The sequence below is a fragment of the Anguilla rostrata genome, chromosome 1, assembly GCF_018555375.3.
Source record: "Anguilla rostrata isolate EN2019 chromosome 1, ASM1855537v3, whole genome shotgun sequence".
Lineage (NCBI taxonomy): Eukaryota > Metazoa > Chordata > Actinopteri > Anguilliformes > Anguillidae > Anguilla > Anguilla rostrata.
The window spans coordinates 19594181-19609013 of NC_057933.1; the positions used below are offsets into that span (position 1 = coordinate 19594181).

At 46.6% G+C, this 14833-nt stretch overlaps 1 protein-coding gene across 1 annotated transcript in view; it reads right to left on the reverse strand.

Annotated features, from left to right (window-relative positions):
* The window catches only part of ttll5 (tubulin tyrosine ligase-like family, member 5), an 84680-nt gene that overhangs the window by 47086 nt on the left and 22761 nt on the right, over positions 1-14833 (reverse strand). Inside the window, 12 exon segments of the mRNA XM_064328042.1 lie at positions 288-433; positions 597-691; positions 1250-1396; positions 2539-2656; positions 4388-4649; positions 4996-5141; positions 5906-5968; positions 6902-6993; positions 8440-8541; positions 10769-10810; positions 11569-11660; positions 13801-13862. Of these exon segments, the coding sequence (XP_064184112.1) occupies positions 288-433; positions 597-691; positions 1250-1396; positions 2539-2656; positions 4388-4649; positions 4996-5141; positions 5906-5968; positions 6902-6993; positions 8440-8541; positions 10769-10810; positions 11569-11660; positions 13801-13862 (1367 nt within the window).

Below are 14833 nucleotides of genomic sequence, written 5' to 3' on the forward strand. Positions count from 1 at the left end.
AAAAACGAGCCCGCTAGCGGGAAAGGAGGAGGAAGAATAAAGACTGGAAAGCAGTCACGTGCACAAACAAACAAACCCCGTGTGTTTTTCTATTATTTTTTGCGACCGAAATTTCCCGAGAACTTACTTCGGCTGTAAAGCGCTTCATGGGCAATTAAAACTAGCGTTAACTATTCTCTTAATGCAGTGGGCTAGAAATAAAACAGCAAGGGGGGGGGGGAACAACACGACTGACTGATTTTGGCTGAGGGAAGCAGGGCCTGACTGTCCGGGACTGACACACTCACCCCTCTGGCTCTGGGACTGTGCTGATTCACCCGAGCTCGTGCAGCCGTTACTGGCCTTGGGCCTTCGGCTCGCTGTTCCCAGGAAGACGCTGGCAGATTTGTTTTTCTGCGTGTAGAATGTCAGGACTTCCTCCAGATCGCTTTCGCTGAGCAAAGAGCGGAGGACACAACTATCACGTGACAGTTTCGCTTTCGGTTAGCTACGTCATCTACAGTTAAGCGACGGCCGCCGCTCGATGGCCTAAGTCAAGTCTGGATCACCGGTACCGTGTACATTCACACGGCGAGGGAGGAGCCTGGCGCACTAACCTGGCCTCAGCGACAAACTGCTGAAAAATATCTGGGTCAACGCAGTGCTCCTCGTCTTTGAGCTCTTCCATTTTCTTGACCATCTGCTCCGTCTCCTGGGAGGGGAGGAACAAGTTGAAAGAAGCGGAGGTTGTTCTCCAGCCAAGCCTGGTCCAGCTGGACGCTTCCACGGACCACGTAAGAAGGCTCTGAAGAAGTGCAGGAAAGGCACCAAACTGAGGCGCCACCCAGCTCCTAACCCAGCTTAGCTTGATGTAAGAGACAGCAGTGAGCCCAGAAGACAATCCAATGCTATAAGCTTATGCTAGCTACATTTCCTTTGCAGTTGGCTGATGTTCGTTTGTATCTACAAGTGACAACATATTAAATTAATGTTCAAACCAGGCCAGAAAAGCGTGGCTTAACAGCTATGAAGGCAAAATAATGAATAAATACAAAATGTGGCGGTTGGTTCAGATTACATTATTGACCATGAATCATGCATCAATGGAGATGTGCTGTTTTAATGGTTGGAAAGTTCTTATTGTTCATGTATGACTACAGACACTTACATTTAGCAAGTTACCCCTATGGTCTCATGTAGGAGCGCTGTAATATTACAGCGGACGAGTTAAAGGCAGGGGAAAAGCACACAGGGCATGAGCGCTCGGCACCTTGTTGTAGCAGTGGAGGAACTCCCCCAGCTGGTGGGACAAGATGCGCCGCCGGTCCGGCAGCGGCAGCCGCCGACTGGGCAGCACCATCCTCAGGTCCTGCCGCAGGTTGCCGGCGGCACGCTTCAGGAAGCGGATCACCAGCTCCTGAGGGCGGGAGGGCAAAGGATTCTGGGATGCCGCTTCAACTGGCACTCCACAGGACAACCTCGTCGCCCCAGGCAACGAGCCAGAGGTCACCGCCACGCTCAAATTACCTTTGTTGTCCTTTATGGGCTTCACAATCAAAACACTTCTACTGAAACTTTCACTTACTTTGGACAGTGAAGCTAGCGGGCGTTAGCTACTCCGCAGTGCACTCCAAAATCAGAGGAGTGTAATCAACCTCACGTGCGAGTGGTTTAGTGCAGTTCAACAGAAGTGAAAGAAAAGGTAGTAAATTTCCTTCATAAAGGTTCAGTTTTCCTTTCCAAAGGTTTCAGATTCCTTTGTAGAAAATTACATTACAAACCAGACCTCCTTCACATCCATCCGTTTTGAATCAGACTGCTGAGGAGCACATACCTTTTTTTCGCACTAAGGAGAGAAATAATTCAGTCTTTTTTTCCACTTCCACTAAGTCTGTATTATATTTATAGCTTTTTTTTTTATTGCACACTCGCATAGTTTTTCTCCGCTGCACTAAAAAAGGAATAAAATTAACTTCTGTTTGACTTCTGTTACTTTTGTATATCGAAAATACAAAAGTAACTGGCACAAGGTGAGAAATTAGAATTGAAGAATTATCTCTGATCTTGGCTTGCTTTGGGACATAGAATGCTAGTAGGTTTCTGCTGAATTATGTTCTCAGAAGGTTCAGTAATTGGGCGTTCCCTTTAATCATAACTCATCTACATATAATGCAAAAATATCCCACAATTTGCAAACAAATATGAGTTCCAAATTAAACATTTCTGAAATAAATTTTGGTTTCCATAATAATCATATCACACCAAGACGTGATATGATTCAGTTCTCTCCGTAAGGCAGAGAACGAATGCTTGTCATTCCAATGTAACCAGAACATGATTTCCGACAAAAACAAGTGTCAATGCAAAAATGTATTCTTACAATTTTCCCACAACCCTATCCACATATGTTTAAAGCTTCATATGTTTTTATGTGGTTTCAACCCAGGTCACATGAGTAACACACTGTGAACACTGCAGAAGGATGCAGATAACAGTTAAAAGTGGGGTCTGTTTTCTCTATCCGATAGTTCCTGAGAACACTTTGATTTAAGTGGTTACCATTTGGTCATCGTCCTTCTCTGGCCAGGCTGAGCTGCCGTTTCCTCTGCTCTCTGCCAAGAGTCTCATCTGAACTCGGTGAAGGAAGGAGGAGAAGGCCATACGCGCCTGTACTTTACTGCAGACAGAGAGGGAGAGGGAGTGAGAGAGAGAGAGAGAGAGAGAGGGAAAGGGAGGGAGGAGGTGGAAAGAGATAGAAAAAGCATGAGGTGGAGAGAGAGAAAGAGGGAGGGAGAGAGAGAGGGTAGAAGGGGGGAGGAGACAGGGGGAGGGAGAGGAGGGAGGAGGTGGGAAAGAGAGAGAAAAAGCATGAGGTAGAGAGAGAAAGAGAGGGAGGGAGGAAGAGAGAGAGGGAGAGGAAGGGAGGAGGTGGGAAAGAGAGAGAGAAAAGCATGAGAGGTAGAGAGAGATAAAGAGAGAGAGAGAGGGAGGGAGTGAGAGAGAGAAAGCATGAGAGGTAGAGAGAGACAGAGGGAGAAAAAGAAAGGGAGAGAAAAAGAGAGGGAGAGAGAAGGAGGGGAAGAAAATGAGAGAATAAAAGGAGCAAGAGTGGCCAGAAAAGTATGGTAGAGGGTGGATTATTTTGAAAAGAGAAAGAGTAGGAGGGGCAATAAAAAGAGGGGAAAAGAGAAGAGATGAGGGCTGAGAGTCAAAGAGATGTACACAAGTAGCAGGAAACAGTCAAAGTGGACCAGCCGTGTTACTATAAAAAAAGTTACTATATAATGGTATACACTCCATCCCATAAGAGAGAAGACTTTCAGAGAGAGCTTCAGGTGTGGTCCAGGGCACACATCTCACAGGGAGTACATCATGATAGCGGCTCCATTTAGCTGCACCAGTAAATTACAATCATTATTTCATCACGCTGGAACCGTGCCTAGGGGCTGGTTTCACAGCAAGGAATATTTCCCCTGGAAAGCCTCCACTTCCCACCAGAAAATAAAGAACTGTGGCTGTCAGTCAGCTCATATCAGACATTCAAAAGTAACCTTCGCTGGCGACGCACACACTGTTTGTCATATCGAGAATTCTGCGTGAAGATGGAACGCATTCAGGTACAAATCAAATTCAGCTGGGGTGTAACAGTACGGGACTCATCTCCTTGGCAGCGAAGGTATGAAAGATTGTTTTCATGTCCTGAATGAACCTGGAATTACTAGTACTAGTGCAATGTAGAGAGGGAAAATGTTTTGAAAAAGCTGTCAAAGACAAACAATGACACACTGTGCTTTAATTGCCCAGGTCCTTCCACAACTCTGGCAAAGTAGAGCGGAATTTCTACAAACTCAGACTTGCCATTATAACTTCTCCCTCCCAATTAGAATTTCAGACATACTTTAAAACAATCAATTGGAGACTGGTGTCTTTGTCACAGTTATGACAGGAGCATGCAATATTCATTAATGTCACTGTAAAAAAAAAAAAAAAAAGTATTTTTACAGGCTTGTTGCAAAACACATGCTGGTGGGACGGCTTTCAAGTTCTTCCAAAAATCCAAAACAAAACAGAGAGAAGAGCCTGACTCCTGCAGTTAACATGCTAATTAGGGACAATGTCTCCAAAATGAATTTTATGCTAACAAACGGAATTCCCCGGCTCCAGAAAGACCCACTTTGATTTCCTGCACTTGGTAAATTAAGTTTACATCAAGAGGACACTCTACTCTCCAAGAGGCAAACAACTCTGATGGATAAATAATACTTGAGTAGGAAAAGGGGCCAAATTCAACCCTGATGCTGGCTTTTGGCTGACGGACAGCGAGCCTCCCCCCGTCAGCACTGCAGCAGAAGCTGGAGACCGGCAGAGAGGCCTAGCGGACGAGCAGAAGCCTGGGGCTGGCACTGACCTGAGATTCCAGCCCTGCTGCAGGATCTGCAGGAGGTTGATTTTGGGTTTGGGCTGAGGTGGGGTAGCAGGCCTGTGTTGGGTGTCACTTTGCTCAGCCTCTTTGTGGGGCTCGTCGAGCGCCTCGGGGGGAGAGTCGGACTGCTTTTTTTCAGGCAGGGGCTGAGCAGTTTTCCTCTTCTCCTCTTCATCCTCCTCTTCCTCTTCTTCCTCAGCTTCCTCATCATCAGTACTCTCCGGAGAGGGGGCCTTATGTCCTCTGGCTGGGTTATAGAAGTGATTTTGAGGTTACCAAAGCTTACATTACTTTTCGGGCCCAATATAATACTAAATGTCACAAAAAGGGTAACTTAACCAGGGCCATTCACACTTGTGTCTTTCTGGCCCAAACGCATTCAAATAAAAGCAGGGATTTTGAAGACCGCAGAGTTAGAACCAGAAGAGTAAATAAAACTATCTAGAAACATCCGGTCGGTTCCTTCAGCCAAAGAGACCCTGGCTGTGAAACTGCACTCAGTCAGCAGGGCCAAGACTTCCCCCCTTCCCCCCTTCCCCTCTTCCCCTCCTCTCCTCTCCCCCCTCCCCCTCCCTCCTCCTCCCTCGGCCTACCTCCTCTCCTCTTTCCGGGGGCCGAGCGCTGGGCGAGGTGGCGTCGCCTCCGCTTGCGCGCCTCCAGGGAGGGCAGTTTCCGCTCGTACTGGATTGCGTGGCGCGGGGCCCCCACCTGCAGCAGCACGCTCCCGCTCAGCCCGCTCCTGAGGGGCAACCCGGCGCAGAGAGAGAGAAAAAGAGCCTTCAGGGCCGCCGCTCTGCACGCAAGGGAGGGCTGCCGCGGCAACGATAACGGCGTACGGGGGAAAAAAACACTCGCTGTGGTCTCCAAGCCGGAGCCACTGTCCCCGGTCTGAGATCCGTGTTTTCATGTGCATGTGTTTAGTTTGTTATTACTGATGTATTCTGTGCTTTTAACATGCTTTTATCTTCTAGCCCACCTCCCCTTCCCTTAAGTGGCTTTTGCCTCTTGTCAGGCCGCCATTGTAAATAAGAATTTGTTCCTAATGACTTGCCTGGTGAAATAAAGGTGAAATAAAATAAAAGATCCGGAGCAAAAAAAGGAGGGAAAAACCACGTGCCAGGGGCCAAAGTGGAAACCGTCTTCCCTGACCAGACCACGGTGTGTAACGCTGACACGCAGGGTGCGGGAGATGCATAAACGGGCTCATAAACGCTAATGTTTTCTGTCTGAGTTCTCAACTGCAGGAGCAGAGTTTCCATTTTCACGAGACACGGAATCCTCTGTTTTTATGATACGTTTTCACCGTAATCGGAATGTTTGAGAGGTCCAAACAGCTGCCACATAGGCAGTCTGCTCCCACTGGAAAAGTTTACACGCTTAAAACTAACGCTTCTTACACACGGTTACTCAATCCCAAAGTGCATTTTAATTAGCGCGCTTTTCCTGAAAAACCCGCCGGACGAGGCCAGTGTTGTTCTTACGGAGGTCCGTGAAAATGCTCACCGTTCTGGGAAAAGCCTGGTGGCCAGCATGCAGTTCATCGATGTCTTGTACTCCAAGTATCCGCTGCGGGAAAGAGGAGCGCGTCACGCGATGACACGAGGACAATGAGCGCAGCACGCCGTGTTGAGTTTACAGCCGTCTCCGTCAGATTCTCTCCATCCCGGGGGGGACGCGCGGCTCGCAGCGTAAACGCCGTGATTGCTTTTACAGCGATGCCCTGGTCACGACCGTCGTAATGCCTCCCTAGTCTTTCCAAGAATATGGCGCAACGCGCAAAGAAACTAAATCCCCAATATACAAACACAACTATAAAGCCAATCAAGCAGCAAATCCCTCATCGGTGCCCTGGAATATTTAGCACGCAAGCCAATTTCCCCCCCGGTGTACTCAACCAAATCTTGCATAATCATTGAGGGTTCTTCTCCCTCGCGAGCAAACAAAGATAAATATTTCCATCGTTTCGGAGGCAGCCAGGCTGCTGTCGTGCAAACAGAAGTCAGCGATGACAGAGCCTATTTGGGATGACACAACAGCAGTCTCTCCTTCGCTGGATACAGCCAAGGATTGGAAAGCTCCAGCATGGGTCTGATTTTGATCGCTTTCCGTGCATATCTTCAGTGACGACAATCACTCTCGTAATTTCTCAAGTGTTCTCATAATCAAAATCCATCGTTATGGCATCTACGTGCTGAGTAAGAAAGGCATCCTATTCTCAGCCCCTGACCTACAATTTATCCAACACACATGCAAATAGGATGACACAGCTCTCACCGACAGTCATGTCCTATGTCAGTTCAGTAGGAGGGCCCTAGCCCCCAGCAACCAGCAACCCATCACTGGTACTGATCCCATTTACCAGGTCAATAGGGCATGCGTTCTTACCTGTACTTACACCAAGTCTATAGAGAGCACCTTCACCTGTACTGACCCCAGGTCTGTGCCGTGGTGAAGACTTTCCTGCACTGATCCCAGGTCTGTGCCGTGGTGAAGACTCACCTATACTGATCCCAGGTCTGTGCCGTGGGGAAGATGCGAACAAACCCGCCTCTTCTTTCGTGCTCTTCTTTTATACGCATCAGCACCTTCAGCTTATATGGACATACATTGAGAAGAGAGATAAACGAGTGGAATGTAATGTCACACAACACGGCAGTTTAATGGCAGCAGCAACTCGGGCATATGAGAGTTTTCATACCAAATCAGTAAATCAGAATATTTATATACCACCTTTCATACAAGTAAATGCAGTTCAATTTGCCTTCCATTCAAATGCAAATGTAATCGACAAGAAACAATGTAAAAGAAGAATACAAGTAAAACAATGGAGGCTAGTGCACACCAAAATTTAAGATACAATTCAACATAAAAATGTTTAAATAAATGGAAATAAAATAAATAAATACATATATAAAAAGTTCCCAAATAAGATACAGAAACCCAGATAAATCAAGAAACAACCACAGTGTCCTATGCTGAATTAAAACCTATAGCCCTCACCAGGCACAGGGAACTACTGGATATATCATGAAAACAGGTTAGCTTCCATTCTCTCTAAACCAAATTTTAGTTCTGTCCTCTCCAAAACTCAGTCTCATCATTTCCTGGCCAAAGACCGTTTTGTCTCTTTCCTCCTCTTCAACGGACTGGTTTCAATCGCAGTTAGGCTGGCCTACAATAAATCTCAACCTTTAGGCAAACCACTGCCTAAAACTTACTGTAACTTGGATGAAGCTGAGATGCTGTACTTCCCAGCCAACTCCTCCCCCGCTTGACCTTTCACTCACCCTAGACGGCACCATAGTGTCGCCCTCAGCATCTGCTTGGAATCTTGGAGCAGTGGTGGACAGCAAGCCGTAGCTCTCTGAGAATACTGCAATGGTATGTCGGGCATGCAGATTCCTCCTGTACAATATCCGGAGAATCTGCCCCTGCCTCATCACCTACTCAACCCTGCTCTTAGATCAGGCTCTGGTCATTTACCTGTCTGGTGCACTGCAACTCCCTCCTTGTTGGTATCCCTGCATCAGATACGTCTATACGGCTGAACCAGCACGCTTGCGCACACCTGACCTATGACCTCCTTTTCACCTCCCTTCTCCTGTCCCTCCTCACGCTATCTCTAATGGCTCACATCAAATTCAAAACCTTGGCCTCAAAACCTAGGGTGCCTCACACCCACATGCCAGCACTTCCTGGTCCCGTCTCTTCTGGCCTCCCAGTGGTGGAATGAGCATACCACTGCAGTCAGAAGAGCAGAAACCCTGCCCGTCTTCCAACGCAAACTGAAGACCCATCTATTCAGCCTGCGTTGTGGCTCCGCCGACCTTCTTTAGCTATCCACTCACTTTCTTTTTGGATTTCTTTCAGGAGTCTGTTATTGGTACAGCGGTGTAAAGATAGTTTATCCATATTGTGGCATTGACTTTTGTTTACAACACTAATTGTTGGTTACTTCGCTTAACTTAACGGTGCACTTTTACATTCTTGCTAAGTGACTGTAATGTAATGTAACGTAGCGTAATGTAGCGCATTACCTCTTCTGAAGTCAAGCCAAGAGTGCTGTCTCCTTTCCTCCCCCCTAGCTTCTCCTTCAGTCCATTGGTGTCAGCATCATGAGCGGAAATGGGTCGTGGGCCCTTGAGGACAATTGTGACGTACACACTGGTTACACTGCCGCACCATTGGTGCACATGTGAAAGTTTAAAGATGCAGTTGGTAACTTCTTTAGAAAGATATCTGGGAACGGTCATGTTTCACTGGTAGCAATCTTAGAAAGAGCTGCTGTGAGAAAAATCCAGCACCATTACTTCATTTGGCAGGTTGGAAGAAGGAAATGTTTGTCAGCGTTATCTGTGTGGTAGGTGAAGTTACATAGTTTACCTAGGCTAGTTAGGTAAACTAACGTTACCTGTCAGATAAATCACGTTAGCTAGAACCCTGCTTGCCAGTTGTAGTCAGTCAACAATCAGTTATTGTCTATATGGCCAGACTGTAATGGGGTCCTGTATCAGGGCTAAGGCTGCCCTAACACATGCTCTGCCAGATAACTGACTGACTTAGCAGCCTATTATACAATTACAATAGCGTGAGATGACGTTAAATTGAAAAACATAATAATTAGCCACTGTAACGTTAACCAACAATAGTTAAACACAGTCTGCACAGAGTATATCATAGCCCCAATTGAACTCCATTGAACGTTTTATAATAGGAGCATTTGGACAGCAGTCGTCTGTAGAATTTGGGCTTGGTGTATCAGGTAACTGTTTGTTAGTAGAGGTTAGTCTTAGCAGAGGTAGATGTTAGTCTGGTTCAACAATGTACATATATAAAAATTTTGCTAACGTTATCTTTTGCGAACCATCATGGAAAATAACTTTTGACTAGCTAATGAACATAGTAAATCCATAACTTCATTAGCTACAGAACTGACTGAGTAAATGTAAAATGTTTTATTGCATTATCATGGTAAAGATTCTGTTGTTTCACCTGGACTCTTGGCGCTGACATTATGTCACTCACTACTCCTTGTAGCTAGAAACATTGATGTACGGTCATGACAAGCTGTGTGTGTGTGTGTGTGTGTGTGTGTGTGTGTGTGTGGGGAGGGTGTCTCTTTTTCACAGCGTTGCAACCGCTGAGAATGTTACCGAATGCAGCTTTAAATACTTACAATAAGTTACTAATTCATCCGCAGGTCTGACTGACATTCAATTCTAGTTCCACACCAAAAATGAATGAGATTCATCCTTATTAGTCTTTCTCCTTCGAAACAGGCAGGCATGAAACTAACCAATCAAACCTGCGGAATTGTGACTGGACAACACCAATTTTATATTCAGAGAACCCAGACATGCCACAGCTTAGTCATAACAATTAGTCGCAATAAAGATCACTCAGCATGCAGTACAGTCTCGCTGGCCACCACACACCCAAGTGTGGGTGTGGGTGGAACATTCGATTGCACCAGTGGAAAACTCCTACAGTTCAAAAGAACTGAGGTGCTACCATATTCAGTAACATGAAATATTCCTCCCATGAGAAGAAGCTAACATTTAATGCTCCTTAAAAAAAGAGGGGGTGGGGGGACTCGGCTCAATAAATAGTGCATTTTACTTTAAGCTGGCATTCCAGCTCTCCCCCACCACATACGTGCACGGATGAGTGACAACTCTGGCAGGCTGGTTTGAGCAGGAGCCAGGATACAGGGCATAACCCTACCACATCGCGTATAGATTTTGTCATCTAAATAACAGGCGAATTACGCTTAATTTGTCTAAATGGTTTAGGGCTATTATGGCAGCCAGAGACTGATGACTCTTAATCCTTATAATAATCCTAAATGGTGGTCCCAATCATAGCTTGTGAATAACAGACGGGTTATTCATAGGTCTCCGGCCTGATGCGGTGGGACCCGCGGACAGGGCCAGTTACCAGGGCTGTCACAGGTGCGTTATGAGCTTCCGCCGCATAGGTGGAAAGCGGCCTCTCTCTCTGACAAAAAAGGCTGCAGCTGATCTTCCTGTCGATGATGTCATCTGAATCTCTTAACCGCTTCACGCTGTCCAAAACCTAGCTTTGTTCATCCAAATGGCCATGCATCCAAAGGGCTTATTGAGTTTAGGTTTAGGAAAAAAAATGGAAGATCAAATCTATTGTTTTAAATCAGTATGTCAGAAAAGTGTACTTGTACTAGGTTTCACTGAAGCCTGAACTTCCATCAGTTCATTTCTCCTGATTGGAGATTAACCACCACTTTGGCTTCCTTACCTGTGATGAGACGCGTGGAGATTGAGAGCAGGAGGAAAGAGAAAAGAAAAGAGATGGTGTGATTGCGTTTCCACAGACAAAATGGTTGCTTACCCCTTTAACGCTGCCAGCGCCTGGCTGCGCAGACGAGGGACGCTAAAGAACCAGGGTTCGAGAGACAGAGAGACGAGCATCAGCTGCCAACAGCCTGCCACCATGACAGGACGAACACACAGAAATCACATACACGTATCCTACACTCGACAAACGCTCAAACAGGCACACGCAATAATTTACACACACTGGGTGAATCATAGGTATCCATTCACAAAAACAAACAGAGAATCTACGCTTCGCACGCTGAAGAAGAAAGCGCACACAGAAGGGTAATCTTACTATTCACACAGAGACACGCAGCAAACTCCCCCGGCCCTGGAGCCGAAAAACTGTCTGGGCTCAGCGCACACTGACAGAGGCGGAGCAGGAAAACGTCCTGTTTGATAATCTCCCCCATCAGATCCCAGCCCAAGCCGGGTTCAGTAGTTGACTCCAGTGGGCCAAGCGCATTAGCTGCTGCGGCATCATTAAGCAACGGGGCCTAGCGAGAGCATTAGTCACTTGATTAAAAATGATAAAATAATAATTCACAGAGCACGGCGCTCGCGGGGATGAGGTCACCCCCGGCTCTGTAACTGCATTAGCAGTTGTTTTTCATGAGAATCCTTTTCCATGGGGCCTCAAATTGAGTGCAACGCATCCACGGCGAGCGGGATTAAGCCAGCGCTGGGAAACGCCGCCTCGTCGGCCAGAGCCGTGCGTGACTTGGAGCCATCAGCGCCGTTAGCTTAGCTGCGGGTGTAACGTTTCAAAGAGAGAGCTCGCCTATGCGAGAGCGGGGGGAAAGAGCCACTTACCTGGCATTTCTGGGCCTGGTACCGCAAGCCCGGGTCGTGAGCAGCTCGACCGGGCCGGGGATGGCGAGCCAAAGGGTTCTGACAGGGGAACCCTGGAGGGAAGAGATGGCCGTCACGGATTTCACACACGACACGCCGCATTGACAGAACCCGACAAGCTCGTGCCACATTTCAGCGAATCCGCAATTAAGAGGCATCAGCTGGAATCGAGGGATCGTAGCCCAGGGCTTGTTTGCGCTCCCCGTTCCAAGTCGTCAGGTAGGAACAGAGCCTTTAGCTGCGCGCCCGTCAAAAAGCTGGCAATTACCGCTAACGCATCTGATGGGTTACTGACAGCAACACATGAGGAAAAAAATGAATGCTAACAGCGTGCTGTCATTATTAACAAGGCCGGGACGCGGCCCAAGCGTTATCAGCCGAAAGCGCCAGCGTTTGTTTGGTGAATAATAGATGGGGTATGTTTTACACGCCACTGCTCATTTTCTCCCAGCCGACACTAATGCGTCCGTCCAAAGATAACCAGCAATTTATGATTCCCTCATTTCACTTAATGGCTGCTTGGGATGAGAATTCAAGCCATATGTTGGGGAAGGCACCGCACATCGCCGGCCCCCTTTGTCATTAGCTGCAAAAAATAACCCCGGAGGACCAAAGGTAACGGTGAAGTCTTATCAGACGGATGTGCTGATCTTGCATTATGAAGCTGGAATCATGATTCAAAGGTGCATTAAATTTTAAGGGATTAGTGCATAAACATAAAGAATCCAGGGGAGTGTTGGTGTTCAAGTGAAGATGAAGATGGATGGAATCAGGCCTAGGGAGATTGCGGTTTTAATATACAGTGTTAGATCCCCGCAGCGAAAGTGTATAAACGTGGTTTGTACATTCTTGTGGAGATGTATAGATAAGTGCGTGGGAGTGGCATTACAAGCGAGAGTTTAAAGTTACAGCTGAGGTGAAATGTTGGAAGTGGCACACAACTCAATTCAGGCACAGACTTGTGGGCTCATTACAGAATGCATTATTACATAGCAAAGCACAAAGCCTGCCACCCGAGGACAACCAGCATGGTACACACATACTAATTACTATATTCTGTATAAACAGTGTTAACCCCTGCCTTGGGCAACCGACACATTTGTCAGCTTGCGTGCCAAGTATTACTTGGGGTGAATAAATTAGGCTCTGTATTCTGTTTCTCTTTGTCTGAACAGAGAAGGTGCAACAGCTCCAAAAGAAGCTTCTTCTATTATTGTACTGTGTAAGCCATCTAATGAAATGTCTGTGGTTCATTCAGTGCCATTATCCAATCGTGTAGCTCCCTAACTACCCTCAATAGACGGTGCTTAACGCAGCCGAGTTCAGAAGCGTTCAGAACAATGCCCAACTGTCTGCGAGCTGAAAAGCGCCACCGGGCAGCAGAAGGGAGAAATCAGCGTCCCTTTCCGTCGCGGCAGAGATTTACAGACCAGGGCTTAACAGACGGGAGACGCCCGGTTCAAAAATAAAGCGGAGCACGGCGGAACCTGCCGCCGGCCAAATCCCGCGCGCGGAAGGTATGAGGGCCGACAAGTTTCCATCCCCGCGCGGTCGCCCTCTGCGGCGGGCGGGGGCTACGGAGTAACCCCGGCAGCACGAGCGGAGGAATTTACGGCCGCAGCTCGCCTGGCAACGTGGGCCTCGGGATAAGAGGGCTTTGAGGGTTCAAAGAAGCTCTTCTGTTCGTGGCGCTGACTTCGGAGCAGGAAGCGTCCTTGGCTCTGACTCGCGTCCATCAGATAGGCCCGGGATCACATGAAAGGCCCTTTTAGCATTTCACCTACGGGGCCAGGATTGAGGAGGGCAACCCGATCGCCTTCTCGAAACGAACGGACCTGACGAGAGCGGCTCAGCTCGAGCAAAGGAGACGTTCATGACCGCCTGTTCCTAAAACGTGAGCGCGGTGCAATTACAGTCACTTCTGATCCACGTTTCACTCTGGCTTCTCAGTGAACGGCCAAGAGACGCAGTGCTTCCTGCCATGAACGACAGTGATGTCTTTCTTTTGGCGGCTATGCGCTAGCAGCCATGACCTTTAATATTAGTCAGGTACCTGCATGGAGAGGTCCAGAAACTGCCCTTGCTTGGGGAAAAAAGTGTACAGCAATTTCCCAAACACTGTAGAATTTCCCCTTGGAAAGAAACAGCCCATTAAGCATACACTGCATTAACTGTGCAAAGGGTGAGACTCACCCACAAGAGAAAACATGTCTGAGATCATGCTGGCCTTAATCTTCAGATCCAGGGGTGCATCGCTGTTAACCACAAACCAAACAAACAAATGTTAAAAACACTTGAATAACATCCAAAATTCATTCACATTGGTCTGCAATGGATTTGGAAGGACTGAGGGAACAAAGAAAGACCTGAGAACCATGACCGACAACTCAAAGTAGAAAACAATTCAAAGGTTGGAAACAATTCAAAAGTTGGAAACAATTTGAACTACAAACTTCACACATGTAATTTACAATAAACATCTAATTCTGAGTTGTAAGGAACAAAGCACTTTTAAAGAATAAAAAACTGGAATCCATCAAGAACACATTAACAGCATCATAAAACCGGCTTTGCACTGCCATGGACTAGGAAGTAAGTGATTGTATTTTATAAGCAAATGGTGGATTTTGTTTTCATATTTTAACACATTACAAATGTCTTATAAATTCACTTTTGAATATGTGCACTGGTCAACCATGGGGTTAAAGTAAACACAGCTGTCACATTTTATTTACAGAATTTACTGCACTGGAAAGAAATACAGGGTTGTTTTTCAAGCGGATAATAACTGACAGACTTTATTCCAACGGAGTACCATTTATTAACATTTTGTAAAAATAAAAAAAACTTCCCATTTCCTTGCATGCAATTAACAATTAACAGAGCTATATATAGAACTAACCAGAAGACGTTTTATAGATTTAAAGGCAGAGGCATGTTCCTAAAAACACAGCTGACTCATTCCTGCCCTTTTAGATTCACATAACAAAAACAATTTCTTTCTGAACAAAAATTGTTCAAAAGCATATGCCATTTTCCAGTATCCTGGCCATCTCTACATCCATGGATACAGCCACGAGGGACAGAGGCAGTGCATTATCAAGCTACAGTTAGACTGCAACAACACCTTATGATAGCAGCAGCTGACGCATTGGGAGTACCCAAAATTTCTTATTTGCCACGATATTCAATTATTTAATAATATTATATTATTCACTCAAAGTGT